Source organism: Crotalus tigris, unplaced genomic scaffold (genome assembly GCF_016545835.1).
Source record: "Crotalus tigris isolate CLP2741 ecotype Arizona unplaced genomic scaffold, ASM1654583v1 scf7180000019097.2288821080:1192077, whole genome shotgun sequence".
Lineage (NCBI taxonomy): Eukaryota > Metazoa > Chordata > Lepidosauria > Squamata > Viperidae > Crotalus > Crotalus tigris.
In genome coordinates this window covers 218,089-233,537 of record NW_024097373.1, presented here as the reverse complement: position 1 = coordinate 233,537, position 15,449 = coordinate 218,089, and the positions used below count along the sequence as shown (strand labels likewise).

Here is a 15,449-nt window from a genome sequence, read left to right as displayed (position 1 = left end):
AAAAAGCATTTTAACATTTTAAAGCAGTACATGCATCAGAGATGCTCTGCACATTATAAAATTCCAAGTAACATTTTCAAATAGAAATCAATATAATATCCACAGACAGATAATAACTGATTATTGACTGATCAGATATATACATTTAGAGCAAAATGTATATATGCTTGTATCACCTGCACATCAGTTTCACATTAATTTGTGCAATGAAATGTTTTATATGTTGCAATTTATAATCTGTGATGTAACCCTTATACATATTAATTCCCAGGATTCTATTTAATGCAGTTTATCAAACTTACATTTGGCATCAGAAATATTATGATAAGGAGACCACACAAGCATCCCTCCATTGTCTTTATCTGTGTATTTTGTAGCTCCTGAAAGAAAGTTAATATCTTCAGTACTTCAAAGAATACCTAATCCAAATAATAAAAATATTAAAACATATTAAGTCAAAAGAAGCATAGCCTGATCAATGTTTTATTGTTAATATGCAATTAGACAAAACTATTATGTATTTTTCACCTTGTAAGTAATGAAACACAGAAACAATGGAAAACTTTTTCAAGTAGCATAGGCTAGAATTCATTTCAATGAGAACTTTGCTTTCAAAAGTCACCAACCCTGGTACATCTAAAATAATTTCATGTGCTGAGCATCTAGAACAGGAGTGTCAAACTGCCGGCCCATGGGCGGATGAATCACGTGGAAGCCGTGCCCACCCCATTGCTGGCAATAGCAAAACTGTCCTGATACGTTGCGCGACATGTGATGTTGCGAGTTTGACATATCTGATCTAGAATAATACATTTAGTTCTTATCCCTATTATGAAAAAGTTGTCTTAAGGTAAAGCTCTTAATACCATGTAAGGGAAGACACAGTTAATGTGCATGAAAGATAGTTGTTATCATATATCTTTGCAAAATAATTAACAAGAGGGGTAACAGAAAAAATTAAATCTGAAATACAAACTGAACATCTTACTTATTTTCCTATGAGGTTGTGGAATATAATGCATTCTATATGTTATATTGTTTCTCAAACCACTGTCATAGCAAGTAGCACCATCTAGAGCAGTGATGGCAAATTTTTTGGAGACCGAGTGCTCAAACTGCAACCCAAAACCCACTTATGCATTGTCGGATGCCGGGTGGGTGTGGCCCATTGGCTGGGTGTGGCCAATTGGGGGAGTGTGGCCATTGAGTGGGCATGGCTGCAGTGGTAACGGCAGACTGGGTGGGACTAAAAAGTTCAATCAATCAATTCCAACTTTGCAAGATCTTTTTTTTTTTCCCTGCGAGAAGTTGAAATTGACTGATTGATTGAACTTTTTTTTTGCACACGGCAGCGGAGGACTAAAGCAAAAAGGTTTTATAAAACCCAGCTGAAGGCCTAGGACTGGGGCGACGGTGCGCGTGCCCATAGAGAATGCTGAGTGCCGCCTCTGGCCCCCATGCCATAGATTCGCCACCACTGATCTAGATTATTTTGAAAAGCTATGAAACATCATCTCTGGTTACTACATGGACGGGAAGCCACCAGAAAATCCTAGGGCTTTAGACTAGATTGGAAAGTCAAAAAAGGCAACAGCAAGCCACCTCTTTACTAATATCAAGAAAACAATAAGGACTTTGTGAAGTCACCAAGAATCATTACTAATTTATATCACTGAATGCTATGAGAGATGTCCTGAAAAAACTTAGCTTAAAGCAAAATTTTCCAACTCAGAGACTATTCAACCCTTCCTGAAGGATTGCCATTAGTTTTCTACATCAATAGAAATGCTGTGAAGTGTTAGAATTGAAGATTACCACTAGTTCCAAATTTATCCTATTATGAGGTGAAAAGAAAATTGTCTAACTGGGAATAAAAAATCTTTAGGACCACACTGATGGGGGAAGGAAATTTGTTTTTACATGTTCACTCATATTCACTAAATAAATGTTCCCACACCAGGTAATTGGCAAAAGCAGAGAATGGGCAAAGAAAATGATCTAACAGATGGACATACTTAGCTTCCCACTACTAAATAGTGTCATCTTGTGGGACTAAGCAGGCATGCCTTATCGCACATCTCTGAGATTCAGAAGACCCTAACCCCCTGTATATTCTGAAAGGCTGTGAGCACGGGTGTCAAACTCAAATCACGTCACGTGATGTATCGTGACATATCACAACAATTTCTGCCTTTGCGGAGCTGAGGTGGGTGTGGCCTGCATGTGACACATATGGCTTGCGGGCCGCCAGTTTCATATCCCAGACCTAGAGCATTAGGGCTTTCCCCCCCCCCCACTAGGGCTAGGATGTTAGGGGAGCTGAAGCTCAAGTATTTGTTTATTTTTGTGTAATTATAATACCTCAGTTTTTCTTCTTTGCTTTGGATTATTCTTAATGTTGATTATATATATATATATATATATATATATATATATATATATATATATATATATATATATATATATATATATATATAAAATATACGAACACCAGGAAGTTATAAAACTATAAAAAGTTTTAATAAAACCAGAATAAAACCAAGCTTTCACTGGCATCTGCCAGCATCATCAGGGTAGTCTCCAGTCGATGGGAGAAGCTATTTATAGATGTGGCGTTCTTTGCGCCCGGCTTCTTGACCTCGTCATGGGTCCCAGCCAATCCACCTGCGTTTTGATCGTAGTTTCTGTGTTGCAAGCTGTAATTTCCTCACTTTCCTTACTTGTGCTGGTACCGCAGCTCTTCCTCCCTTCTTTGCATAACTGTAAGTCGGGGGGACTCCTTAATTCCACGTAATTAGATGTGCACTGTCTGTGTTTATGTTGTTTATTCACCTCATTCTCCTTCTTGGTTCTCCCTATTTCACTCCCTATTTCACCTCACTACCCTGATGATGCTGGCAGATGCCAGCGAAAGCTTGGTTTTATTCTGGTTTTATTAAAACTTTTTATAGTTTTATAACTTCCTGGTGTTCGTATATTTTATTGTTTAATATGAGTCTACCCAGGAATCACTGTTTTGTTTTTAATATTCTTTTTTTTATTAAAGAGTTTTATAAATTTTACAGAAAATAAAAGACAATACAAAAACAAAAAACAACATATACAAATAAAAACAAACATTACCCAACAAAACCCCCCTTCCCCCACCCCTACCCAAACCCCCCCTTCTCCCTCCCAGGGCCTCCCAGAGCAGAATATAGGCTTAATTAAAAAAAGTTAAAAAAAATTTATATTTATAAAAAAAAGAATATAAAATAGAATATATATATATATATATATAATATATAATATATATATATATATATATATAATATATATATATATATATATATATATAAAGTTAAAAATTATGAAAAAACTATATAGTATTTTTTTTATATCAAATTTAAATTGTATGAATTTTATCCATTTATCCCAAACAGCAAGAAATTTCTCTTGCGTTTGACCCTTTAAGAAAGCCGAAATCTTTGCCATTTCCGCCAAATGAGACACTTTAAGAAACCATTCCTGCAATGTAGGCAAAGATTCCTTCTTCCAATATTGTCCTACTAACAGCCTCGCAGCTGTAATCAAATTTTAACATCAATATAACCTCCTTTGTATCACAATCAATAACTATACCTAACAAAAATAATTGTGGAGTAAATTTTACCCTCCTTTTAAAAATTCTCTGGATATTCCACCATATCTTAATCCAGAATGCTTTTATCTCTCTGCACGACCACCAAATGATAATAAGTAGCGTCCATACAACCACATCTCCAACATTTAGGTTGTAAGTCAGGGTACATAAAAGACATTTTTTGTGGATCAAGGTGCCATCTATAAAACATTTTATAAAAATTCTCCCTTAAGTTCTGTGCTTGTGTAATTTGACATTTCTCACCCAAATAGTTTCCCAGGTGTCCAATGGAATTGGCTCACCAAAATTCTGCGCCATCTAATCATACAATCTTTAATTAGTTCCGTTTCTGAATCCAATTCAACTAAAACCCCATAAATCCTCTTAATGTAGGTTTGTCTTTGATCCTTCACTTGCTTAATAAGATTTTCATCTTCTCTGAGAAAACCCACCTTACAGTCCATCTTCCATCTGTCTAATAATTGCCTATATTGGAACCAAGAATAATAATATTTTCTTGTGCTAACTCTTCCCGTGATTTTTAACTGCCAGTTTTGTCCATCCCATTTAAGTAACTGTCTATAGGACACCATATCCATTTTAACCCCTCTTTTTATTCCTTCTATTGCATGCCAAGGTATAGCCCATAATGGTACTTTGAAATCACTTTTATAATATTTTCTCCAAACCCTAAGTAAAGAAATTCTTAAGATATGAGATTTAAAAGCCCAATCCATTTTTTTATTAAATATTAAATAGGCATGCCACCCAAAAAGTAAATTCATCCCTCTAAGTGAAGTATATCAGAATTTGTCAAATTTACCCAATCACTAACTAATGTTAAAACCACCGCATCATAATATAATTTCAAATTCAGCACCTTGAGTCCTCCCCTCTCACGGAAATCTTGCATAATTTTAAACTTAACCCTTGGCTTTTTCCCTGCCCAAAAATTTATTAAGGCCTTTCTGCCACTCAGTTAAATTGATCTCATTCTTCAAATCGGTATCATTTGGAACAAAAGAGAAACTTGGGTAGAATATTCATTTTTATCACTGCAATTCTTCCCATGAGGGATAATTGCAACTTTTCCCAATTCTTCAAGTCTCTCTGTACCATAACCCACAACCTTTCATAATTATTTTTAAATAATTTTGCATTAGAAACAGATAGCATCACCCCCAAATATTTTACCTTATTAACAATTTCAAAACCCGTCAAATTAACCAAAGTCTGCTTCTCCCGACTAGTCATATTTTTAGGTAAAATTTTAGTCTTATTAACAGTAATCTTAAAACCCGAAACCAAACCATAATTATGAATCAACTGTAATAATTTTACTACAGAATAAGTAGGTTGCGACAAAGTGATAACCAAGTCATCCGCAAAAGCTCTTAACGTATACTCTTTTTTATTAACTTCTATTCCTTTAATTTCCTGCGACTCTCGAATTTTGATCAACAGTATTTCCAGTGTTAAGACAAACAGCAACGGTGATAATGGGCAACCCTGTCTAGTACCTTTCTCTATTGTAAAAACCTCTGACAAGCCTCCATTAACGATAAGTTGTGCCGTTTGTTTTTGATATATTACCATAAGAGCTTGCAATATCTTTTCACCAAAATTCATCTCTTCCATTACTCTTAACATAAAATGCCAATTCAATTGATCAAGGGCTTTTTCAGCATCTAAAAATATCAGCCCTGCAGGAACTTGGTTATTTTTATCTAAATATTCTAATAAATTAATAATTTGTCTGACATTATTTTTCATGTACCTTCCAGTTATGAACCCAGATTGATCTTTATGCACAAGGTGGTGCACCACCCTCATAAGCCTATTTACTAAGATTTTTACAAATATCTTATAATCCACATTTAAAAGAGATATAGGCCTATAATTCTTTGGTAAAGTAAGATCTTGATCTTCCTTTGGAATCAATGATATAAAAGCAGTACGCCATGAGGGAGGAATCTCTTGACCCTGTAAAATACCATTGAAAAGATCACCTAATGGTTGAATCATCTCCTCCAATAAGGCTTTATAATAAACAGCTGTTAACCCATCCGTACCCGGTGCTTTCCCTGGTTTCAATTGTTGAATTGCTAGCGAAATTTCCTCCTTAGTAATTAAACCATTAACTTCATGTTTCTGATCCTCTGTCAATTTAGGGAAACTAACCTCGCTTAGATATTTATTTATCTCTAAAATTTGCACATTAGTAGATTTATATAATTTTTGATAATAATCCAAAAAAGATTTCTTAATCAGTTCCTTCTGAGAAACTAATTTACCATTGTAATTTATTTTATCTATTGTTCTCTGTCTCTGTTTCTTTCTCAATTGATAAGCCAGCCATCTCCCTGGCTTGTTAGCATTACAAAATGTATTTTGTTTCATAAACAATAAATTGGTTGCAGCTTGATCTGCTAACAACATATTAAATTGTGTTCTTAACAACTTTAAGGATTCTTTAATACTTTCATCAGAAGGATTTAAAATCAAAGACTTTTCTTTTAATTTAATTTCATCTTCCAATTCTTTACGTTTCTGTTTTTAATATTCTTAATATATATATATATATATATATATATATATATATATATGTGTGTGTGTGTGTGTGTGTGTGTGTGTGTGTGTGTGTGTGTGTGTGTGTGTGTGTGTTCTGAGGTTTTCGCGGGTATTTGTATGTAGGTCTTTGGTTGTTCGGGTTTTCTCCCGCGTAAAATTGGAAGTGTCTTGGCGACGTTTCGACGAAGTCCCATTCGTCATCTTCAGGCTGGTGTTTTCAGCTTCGTGCTTCGAGCAGCAATGTGTGGTCTTAGCTGTTTCTTCCTTTTAACTGCCAGTGGGGGTATGAACTGATTGGGTGGGAGCTTGGCTGTGTTCTGATTGGGTGGAGGTGTGTTCTGAATGGTTAGGGGCTTGGCTGTGCTCTGATTGGCTGGGGGAGTGTTCTGTTTGGTTGTGCTCAGGTTAGTCTGAGTTGCAGAGGGGTTTGAGATTTTGGGCTGCCTTGCTATTTTTTGGCTTCGCGTTCGTGGTCGTGCTTCCTCTTCATGGAGGGTGTCAGTTTGCTTCATGTATGGATTGGAGGGGTTTAAAGTGGCTAATGATGCAGCTGTGGTCTGGCTTCTGGTTTGTGGTCGTGCCTCGTCATCGGTGTGGCTTTGGGTTTGTTTTTTGCGTGGATGTGTAGTGGTGACCTCCTGTGTGGTTTTTGTGAGTGTGGGTCTGGTATCATTTTTTTGTTAGGGAGTCGTTTGTCAATAAGGGCGGGTTTCCAAATGGCTGGTAGGCGGGAGGTATCATCTCGCTTGTTCATGCTGTGTGGGCGTTTTTCTATCTCGATGGCTTCTCTGATTATTCTGTTATTAAAATGTTCACTTTTGGCAATGGTTCTGGTATTTTTAAAGTCAATTTCATGTCCTGTGGCTTTAAGGTGTTGGACCAGTTCATACCCCCACTGGCAGTTAAAAGGAAGAAACAGCGAAGACCACACATTGCTGCTCAAAGCACGAAGCTGAAAACACCAGCCTGAAGATGAAAATTTGGGGCTTAATTGTGGTTGTAAGTCAAGGATTACCTATAACTCATCTGAAAACAAGGAACTAAAAAACTAAAAGAAAAATGTTATATATTATGGACTTTGTTTCCTGTTATACCACTGATGCAAAAAGCATTCATTTCAAAGGCAAAACAAGATGAGAAAAAAGAGGGAATAATGTTTGCTATATAAAGTGATTAGCTGATCATTTCAGTTTTTCTGAACCTAAAATACTACCAGCAATTTGACTTCTGAGCCTTTTAAAAACTTTTAGCATATCACATAAATCCAATATCATAATCTAATTTGTGTGGAATAAACTTCACTCTCCTTTTGTGGTTTGTTAATTTGTTAATTATATTATTAATAACTATGTTAATAAAGTATTAATATTTGATAGATTGATGTATGTCCAAGCACAATCCAATTTTTTAGCTTAGTTTGAAAAGAACCTTTTAGGAAACATTTATAATGATCTTTCCATTTATTCAACTATTTCAGAAAAAAACACAAAGAACAGTGTTGTAGTAGTAGTAGCTCCAGCAGCAGTAGAAAAGAGAAAAAATAATTTTCCACACATTTTCTGTTTTTTTTTCAGGATTTCCCTACCTTTCACCTGTCCCTAGCTTCCCTGCAAGCCTTCATAGTGAAGGCTTTTTTTAATATAAGTTACCAAAGAAAATTCTTCATTTTCCCATTTTTTGTTAAATGGCAGTTTAATTCTATGGTAACAATACTGGTATATATTTTATCACTCAGATAATTTGATTTGTTCTAAATTGCTGGTAAATTTCTTTTTGTATTTTGCTTGTGTCCCCAGGCCAGATTTTGGGTTCTTTCTTTTGATCAAGTTGAAATACTGTGTGTCTGTCCTGATATAAAATTTGATCCTCTCCCTCCCCCTCCCCCCCCAATAACTAACCTGGAAGACACAACATCTGCAAACAGTGTTCTCTTTGTGACACATTGGACACTTTACAATGGAGACAGAAAGAAGTTCTTTTCCCTTCCCTTCCCTTATATCTCCAGCTAACATGAAAGCATTTACCAAAGCCTCCCCTTGGTAGGTTTAATCTTTTTTTTGAAATTTGCTCTGATTCTGCACATACATGTTGCATGAGCACATTCAAAGGGAGCTTGACTATCAACTTGGTCTCCTTTTTGACATGGCTTCAGTGTTCTTCCAGAACAGTACTACTCTCATGTTCAAGAGTAGTCTAAACAAAAGCTGATAGGCACAGGAGAAGTTTCACCATAAAGCACCACAGAGAACTTCTCTTTTTTTCTTGCCTCTCTGCAACTTTTCTGCTTTCACTGCTGATCAGTTATACTCATCCAAGCCTTGAAGCTGAGCTCTCCCTTCCCCACCCAAGGATGCAAAGGAGAGCCCAATCTGATAGAGTTACTTTCTTACTGCCCAATGTTGAATAGTTCTGAAATCACACCAAAAGCTAGAGAGAATATATCCTATACCACCCAATAGATGCCTTGCTGATAGGTATCTTTTGATAGTATTACCAAAAGAACTCACTTGATGAAAAATATCAGATTACACTCCACAGCAAAATTGCCACAGCTTGTTGTCTGCTTAAAGGAGAAAGCATTATTTTGTCAAGGAGCAGCTAAGGGCAACTTTAATTATCTCAGGTATGGATCAAGATGAGAAAAAGAAAAAAATGCCTTAGCATGTTCATTTCATGGATAAGTGCAAATGAAGAAAATATCTTTAGGTAACATGTCATCCATCTCAAACAAGGTGATTTCTCCTATGAAAATGTTTAGACTTTGATATTTCAAATTCCCTACTGAACAGAAAAGATATGAGTAATATAATAAAATTATTATAAAATATTATATGAGCTCTGGTGGCTCAGTGGTTAGACTGCGTATTGCTGGCTGACTGTGTTCACTGCCAGAAGTATGATGCTGACCAGCTGAAGGTTGATTCAGCCTTCCATCCTTCCAAGGTCAGTAACATGAGGACCCAGATTGTTGGGGCAATATGCTGACTTTGTAAACTGCTTAGAGTAGTGGTGGCGAATCTATGGCATGTGTGCCAGAGGCGGCACTCAGAGCCCTCTCTGTGGGCACACAGGCCATGCCCTGGAGATGGTAACCGTCCCTCTTCAACCAGCCGCCCACTAACTTGCTGAGGTCCCACATGGCCAGATGCATCCCAGCACCCATGCGCTCGCTGGCCTCTGTGTGCAGAGGTCAGTGGTGTCAGGCAGCAGCTGCCCCTGCCACACCTTACCCTGTGACAATGGCACCCCCACCCTGCCTCGCCTTACCTCCCCTCACCCCGTAGGATGAGCCCCCCGCCCACCACCCCACCTGGCAGAGACCCCCTGGATCTCCCAAATCCTGTCCAGCCCCCACAGGCGTCTCTCCCCACGAGCAACATCAAGGTGATCACGCCCACCCAATCTGCCATGACCACCACAGCCACGCCCACCCAGTGGGCCACACCCACCTGGCACCCGGCGATAAATGGGTTTTGGGTTGCAGTTTGGGCACTCAGTCTCTAAAAGGTTCGCCATCACTGGCTTAGAGAGTGCAATAAAGACTATGAAGCAATATACAAGTCCTACTGCTATTGCTATTCAATTGATACTTTTCTACTAGGGAAAGTAAATTGGGTAAAGGTAAAATTTAAATAGTAGGGAGAATTCAATTAAAGAAAACAACTAGGTAAAATACATGAAAACCAAATTCATGGGTTTAATCTATTGAGAAAAAAATAGAAAGTAAACTTAGGAAAAGAGAGTACATGAGAAATCAAGACAATTATTATAGCCTGGCACACTGTAGGCACCAAATACTAATAGCAATCCATTCTTAACATGTTCCATAAATCTTTAATACCAGTTCCAGTACTCAAGAAGCACTGTAGTATGGATAGGTAGCTCAAAATTCCCAGCTCAATAGCTGGGAAGATTCTGGAAAAGATAAGCAATGAAGCAGCGAACATCTAGAGGCAAACAAAATTATTACCAAAAGCCAACATGGGTTTGTCATAAACAGATCATGCCAGACAAATTGTATTGCATTCTTTGACCAGATGACAAAATTAGTGGATCAGAGGAATGCTGTGGATATAATTTACTTGGACTTCAGTAAAGCATTTGATAAAGTAGACCACAACCTACTACTTGATAAGATAGAAAAATGTGGGTTAGACAGCATCACCACCAGATGGATTTGTAGCTGGTTGACCGGCCATACTCAGCATCTGGTCCTCAATGGAACTGCATCTACATGGAGGGAAATGTGCAGTGGGGTGCCCCAGGGCTCTGTTTTGGGCCCAGTGCTCTTCAACATCTTCATCAATGATTTGGATGAGGGGATAGAGGGGGAACTCATCAAATTTGCAAACGACACCAAGCAGGCAGGAATGGCCAACACTCCAGAAGACAGGGTTAAGATACAGAAGGATTTTGACAGACTTGAACATTGGGCACTATCTAACACAGTGGTTCTCAACCTTTTTAATGCCACGACCCCCAACCGGTTGTAAGTCGAGGACTACCCAACTAGTCGTAAGTCGAGGACTACCCAATCAGTCGAAAGTCGAGAACTTTCCCTGCCCAGGAGCGCCGCGCATGCGTGGTGCCGCCCCCTGCACCGGCCGAGGCGTAGCTGGCAAGTGGCAGAGACGGAGCAGGCCGACCACCGGCTGGGCCACCAGCTGGCCCAGCCCAAGGGAGGTAAGGCCCCCGCCGGGCCCCACGCATGCCAGTAACCCTCCCTGTGCCTGCCGGTCTCCCACCCCTGGCCCTCTTTTTCTTACATTTTTAGTAGTTGCTCAGCAGGGAGGGGTGGAAACTTCCAGACAGCTCACCTTCGCTGCAGACAACTTGCAGCACTGTTTGCAGAATGGGACTTTTGGCAGGCTCAGCAGGGCAGAGACAACCTGGACAATTCCTATTGGCTTTTAAAAGCCAATAGAATTAGACTCTATTCAAGAGAGTCTATTCTATTGGCTTTCAAAAGCCAATAGAATAAAAGGGAGTAGCACAGCTAAGGAAAAGGGGGAAAAATGGCGGACTGCGTTGTTTGGCGACCCCTGTGAAATGGTCAATCGACCACAAATGGGGTCGCGACCCACAGCTTGAGAACCGCTAATCTAACAAAATGAAATTCAATGGTGAAAAAAGTAAGGTTCTACATTTAGGCAAGAAAAACTAAATGCACAGGTATAGTATACCTTGCTCAATAGTAGTAACTGTGAGAGGGATCTTGGAGTCCTAGTGGACAATCACTTAAATATGATCCAGCAGTGTGCTGCAGCTGCCAAAAAAGCCAACACAGTGCTAGGCTGCATTAACAGAGGGATAGACTCAAGATCACATGAAATGTTAATATCACTTTACAATTCCTTGGTAAGGCTACACTTAAAATATTGCAAACAAAAAAAGATGTTGAACTCTAGAAAGAGTACAGAGAAGAACAACAAAGATGATTAGGGGACTAGAGGCTAAAACATATAAGGAACAATTGCTGGAATTGGGTATGTCTAGTTTAATGAAGAGAAAGATTAGGGGTGACATGATAGCAGGGGTTGCCACAAAGAGAGAGTCAAGCTATTCTCCAAAGCACATGAACGCAGGACAAGAAACAATGGATGGAAACTAATCAAAGAGAGATTAATTTCTAATCCATAGCACTAAGCAGAAATTTCCTGACAGTCAAAACAATCAGTGGATCAACGTGCCTCCAGAAGTTATGAATGCGCCAACCCTGGAAGTTTTTAAGAAGAGACTGGACAGCCATTTGTCTGAAATGGTATAGGGTTTCCTGCCTGAGAAGGGGGTTGGACTAGATGACTTCCAAGATCCCTTCCAACATTATTATTATTATTATTATTATTATTATTATTATTATATGTTAACCCTAACTATGGGTATTTGAAAGCTTAAGAGGAAATTTGGATGTGATACTATAAACCTCTTTTTATACATTTTACATGGATAGACAATAAATTCAGGATATAATATTCTCTCTTGCATTTGAAAATGACAAATAATAATCCTGGAAGTTAAGTTGGTCAAAGAGAAAAAGCTATTAGATAAGTTGTTGTCATCTACTGCTATTTTCTTATAAATATCCAGTTCTGTGAAATTATTAATCGACTCAAGAAGTTTTATGGAATACATAATAAACTTAGGTGATTATGAGTTGTTTCACACTTCAGCCCTCAGCAACCTATCTGATGAATTGCATACATAGATTATGCTTGTCTTATAGTTGTATCACTGATTGAGACCAAATGGATGAATTGTAAACAAATATGACAATCCCAAATTATCTACAACTATACTAAATAGGAACTCTATCATCATAGAGGAACAGTTGTGAAGTGCCAAATGACTTTTGTTAAATGTCTAAATGGCATATCAAAGAAACTTCTGGGGACAAACAAGAAACACAACAAACAGAATAGACAATACTTCAACTGCAAATTCTTCTTTTACTAGTATTGTTTAGGGTATTACTTAATTTATATTACATATGCAAAAGTACAAAGCACTTTTTAAATCAAGAATCCAACCACAAATTCTGTCAACCACTAACAATATTTTAAAATATGACAAATAGAAACAAAAGCCAAGAGTATATATGACACATACAACAAAACTAAACTTGAAGCTTTTTATTGTTGAGACCAGTTTTCATTTATAATTGACAAGTTTTTAATAGCAATAACGAAATAGTTCTAAAAAAGAGAAAGTTTGCTTCTTTTTTAAAACAAAAAGATTCAGAATCACCATGGAGTGAAGTAATAGTTTTAAGAGAAGGGCGCCATTATGGCAGCAGTAATCAACTGGCACAGATTGTCCAGGTCTATGGAAAATAAGAGTTAGTAGTGCTTCCTTGTAGTTATGGCTAGAAATAAGACTATATTTGGATAATAGTGATGCCCTGCTAATACAGTACATGCAAATTAAGACAGAGATAAGTCAGCATCAAGAAATGCAAGTTTGTCTATTCCATCATCACATGGGGAACAGAAGTATTACTTATTATATTGAAAACTTCATTACTCCTCACTTTTAAATATTGGAAAATCAAGGAGGCATGGTTTTTCAATATTCTTGGAATAAAATACTTTTTTCAAACTACTGTAGATGTAGACAGGTAAGTTTTTGAAAATTTAAAATCCTTTCTTTCTTAGACAGGAAGAGCCACCTTCTCCATACATAAGGCCTGCTTATTTCAACTTCCAAAGAGCAAAAGCTGGCTCTGCAAACCTTCAGTGACCACGAACAAGCTGCACAAAGCCTTGAGGGAGGGGTGCCAAAAAAAATCCTACACCTTTAACCTTCACCAAAGCAACTCTCCTCCTTTCACCCTCACATAATATTCAACAGAATGCATTCAATTACATTTTCATTATAATGAACACATGCAATAAGCTCCCATTTTTGAAAACAGCATAGAGATATCAAGTTACAATTTTAAATATATATATATATTTACCAGGATCAAAGTCAGGGATGCGAGCTTGATAGTCTGCTCCGACCCTCATTCCTACATCTGCAATGGAAGAAAAAATAAATGCATCTCTTAGAGGGGCGGAGGGGAAAGGACGCCTTTCTCTTCAATGATTGAAGTATAGTCATTACAAATTAAAATGTGGAGATTGTGATCTAGAAGCATCACAGACAATGCAATAGACAATTACCAATAAGAACAAGCCTTGTTGCTTTGATAGCCTCAAAGCCTTAGAACAAGTAGGAAGAGAGAAAGAAGAAAAAGATTACTCCCCCCACCACCACATATACACCGGAAAAAGAAATGCCTACTTCCCTTTAACATTCCAGGTAGGGATTAATTTCCAGAGAGGCAACAATTGTGTTAAAAGAAATTTAGAAACAGAAACAGTCCTTTTACTTTATTGTGCTGATACAGCACAATGTTGTGTGGGTGTATGTATCGAATGCATTCCTAGCATAGAAAAACAAGACAGAAAGGGCTGCAGTAGCTAGACCTGCGTGCACCACTCTTCATGGCAATCCTTTCAGTCAGACACCCACAACGTACTCGTTCGCAAGGTTATATGCCACTAAACGTGTACAGTTGTACACACACGTAAAATGCCATGCAGTACCGCGCCAGAGCTGCGGTTGCATTACACGTGTGCCCATTGTGAAAATGCACACCCACTCTCCACGGGATAGAGGGATGATGGACAGACGGACAAGCAGACACACACAGACACACACACAAACAGCGTGCGCGCGCCCGAGGGAAACAACGCGCGCGCGTACGCGCGTACACCCCCACACTCACGTTATCTGCACCCTGTAGACCCTATCGCGCGCGCACCTCACACTCTTTTGCACGAACGCGCGCGCATGCTCGCGCATACACCCCAACACAGAGAGATCCATAGAGACTCAGTGCAGTCGCCACAGCCAGCTAGTACAGAGGGGCGACGTAACTAGGCCCAAGTCTGCCCGCTCGGAGAAAAAGGGTGGGGGAAGATAAAGCCCGCACCGTGCTCGTCGCCGCTGTCACCGCCGCCGCCGCTGCCGCTTTCCGGCTCGAAAAAGTTCCCGTTGGAACCGGGGCTGCTGCCGCCACCGCCGTTCTTGGTGCCGTTGGGGGCCGCCCTGTTCTTAGCGCCCACCAGGAGCTCGGCTCCTTTCTCCATCATGCCCGGCATGACGGCTACCCAAGAGAGGGGCGGCCGGCGGTGGCAGCGACTGCCGAAGGGGGGGAAAGTTAATGTGGAGCCGCCATGTTAGTGCCCCTTTCCCCCGCCCCCCCCCGCGGCTCGGGCCGCCGCGGCGCCGGCGCCTCCTTCGTTCTCCCCCCCCCTTTACTCGTCTCCTCCACCCACGGGTAGGGGATCCCTCCGCCGCAGCCCAGCCGGATCTAGCCTCACACGTTGGGAACGTTCGGCGAAGGCTGTAGCGGCGGCGCTTTGCTGCTGTCTTCTGCCGCGCGAAGTTGGCAGAACCGCTCCTTCCGCGGCTATCAGCGCCGCTCTATAGGGCTCTTGCTGCTCTTCGGTAACCAAACGCCGAGACTGCTTTCCTTGAGCTCGGCGGGACCCCACGTGTGAACCCGGTAGTGCGCACGTTGGCCTCGCTCGTATCGGAGGATGTGCTCCCGGGTTAAATAGAGCTTGCACTGCCGTTTTGAGCGTGCCTTTGGCAAATGTGGATTGATGTTTTCTGGCAGCTCTCATTCCGGCACTTTTTTCATGGCTTATGAAATTGTCACACTGTATATTTATGCTTCACTGTTTTAAAGTGTTAGGCGTAAACTTGA

At 39.6% G+C, this 15,449-nt stretch overlaps 1 protein-coding gene across 3 annotated transcripts in view; it reads right to left on the bottom strand.

Annotated features, from left to right (window-relative positions):
• RCOR3 (REST corepressor 3) overlaps positions 1 to 15,184 on the bottom strand; it is a 36,217-nt gene extending 21,033 nt beyond the window's left edge. The window contains exons 1-4 of one of the 3 annotated variants that reach the window (XM_039359661.1): positions 15,061 to 15,184; positions 14,670 to 14,878; positions 13,650 to 13,706; positions 303 to 380 (exon numbers count right to left, since the gene is read on the bottom strand). In XM_039359661.1, coding sequence (XP_039215595.1) covers positions 303 to 380; positions 13,650 to 13,706; positions 14,670 to 14,838 — 304 coding nt within the window. In that variant the 5' untranslated portion in view covers positions 14,839 to 14,878; positions 15,061 to 15,184. Of the gene's footprint in view, positions 1 to 302; positions 381 to 13,649; positions 13,707 to 14,669; positions 14,954 to 15,060 lie in introns of those variants that run through there. The other 2 variants (XM_039359662.1, XM_039359660.1) reach the window with 2 other exon arrangements.
• Positions 15,185 to 15,449: the final 265 nt, after the last annotated feature.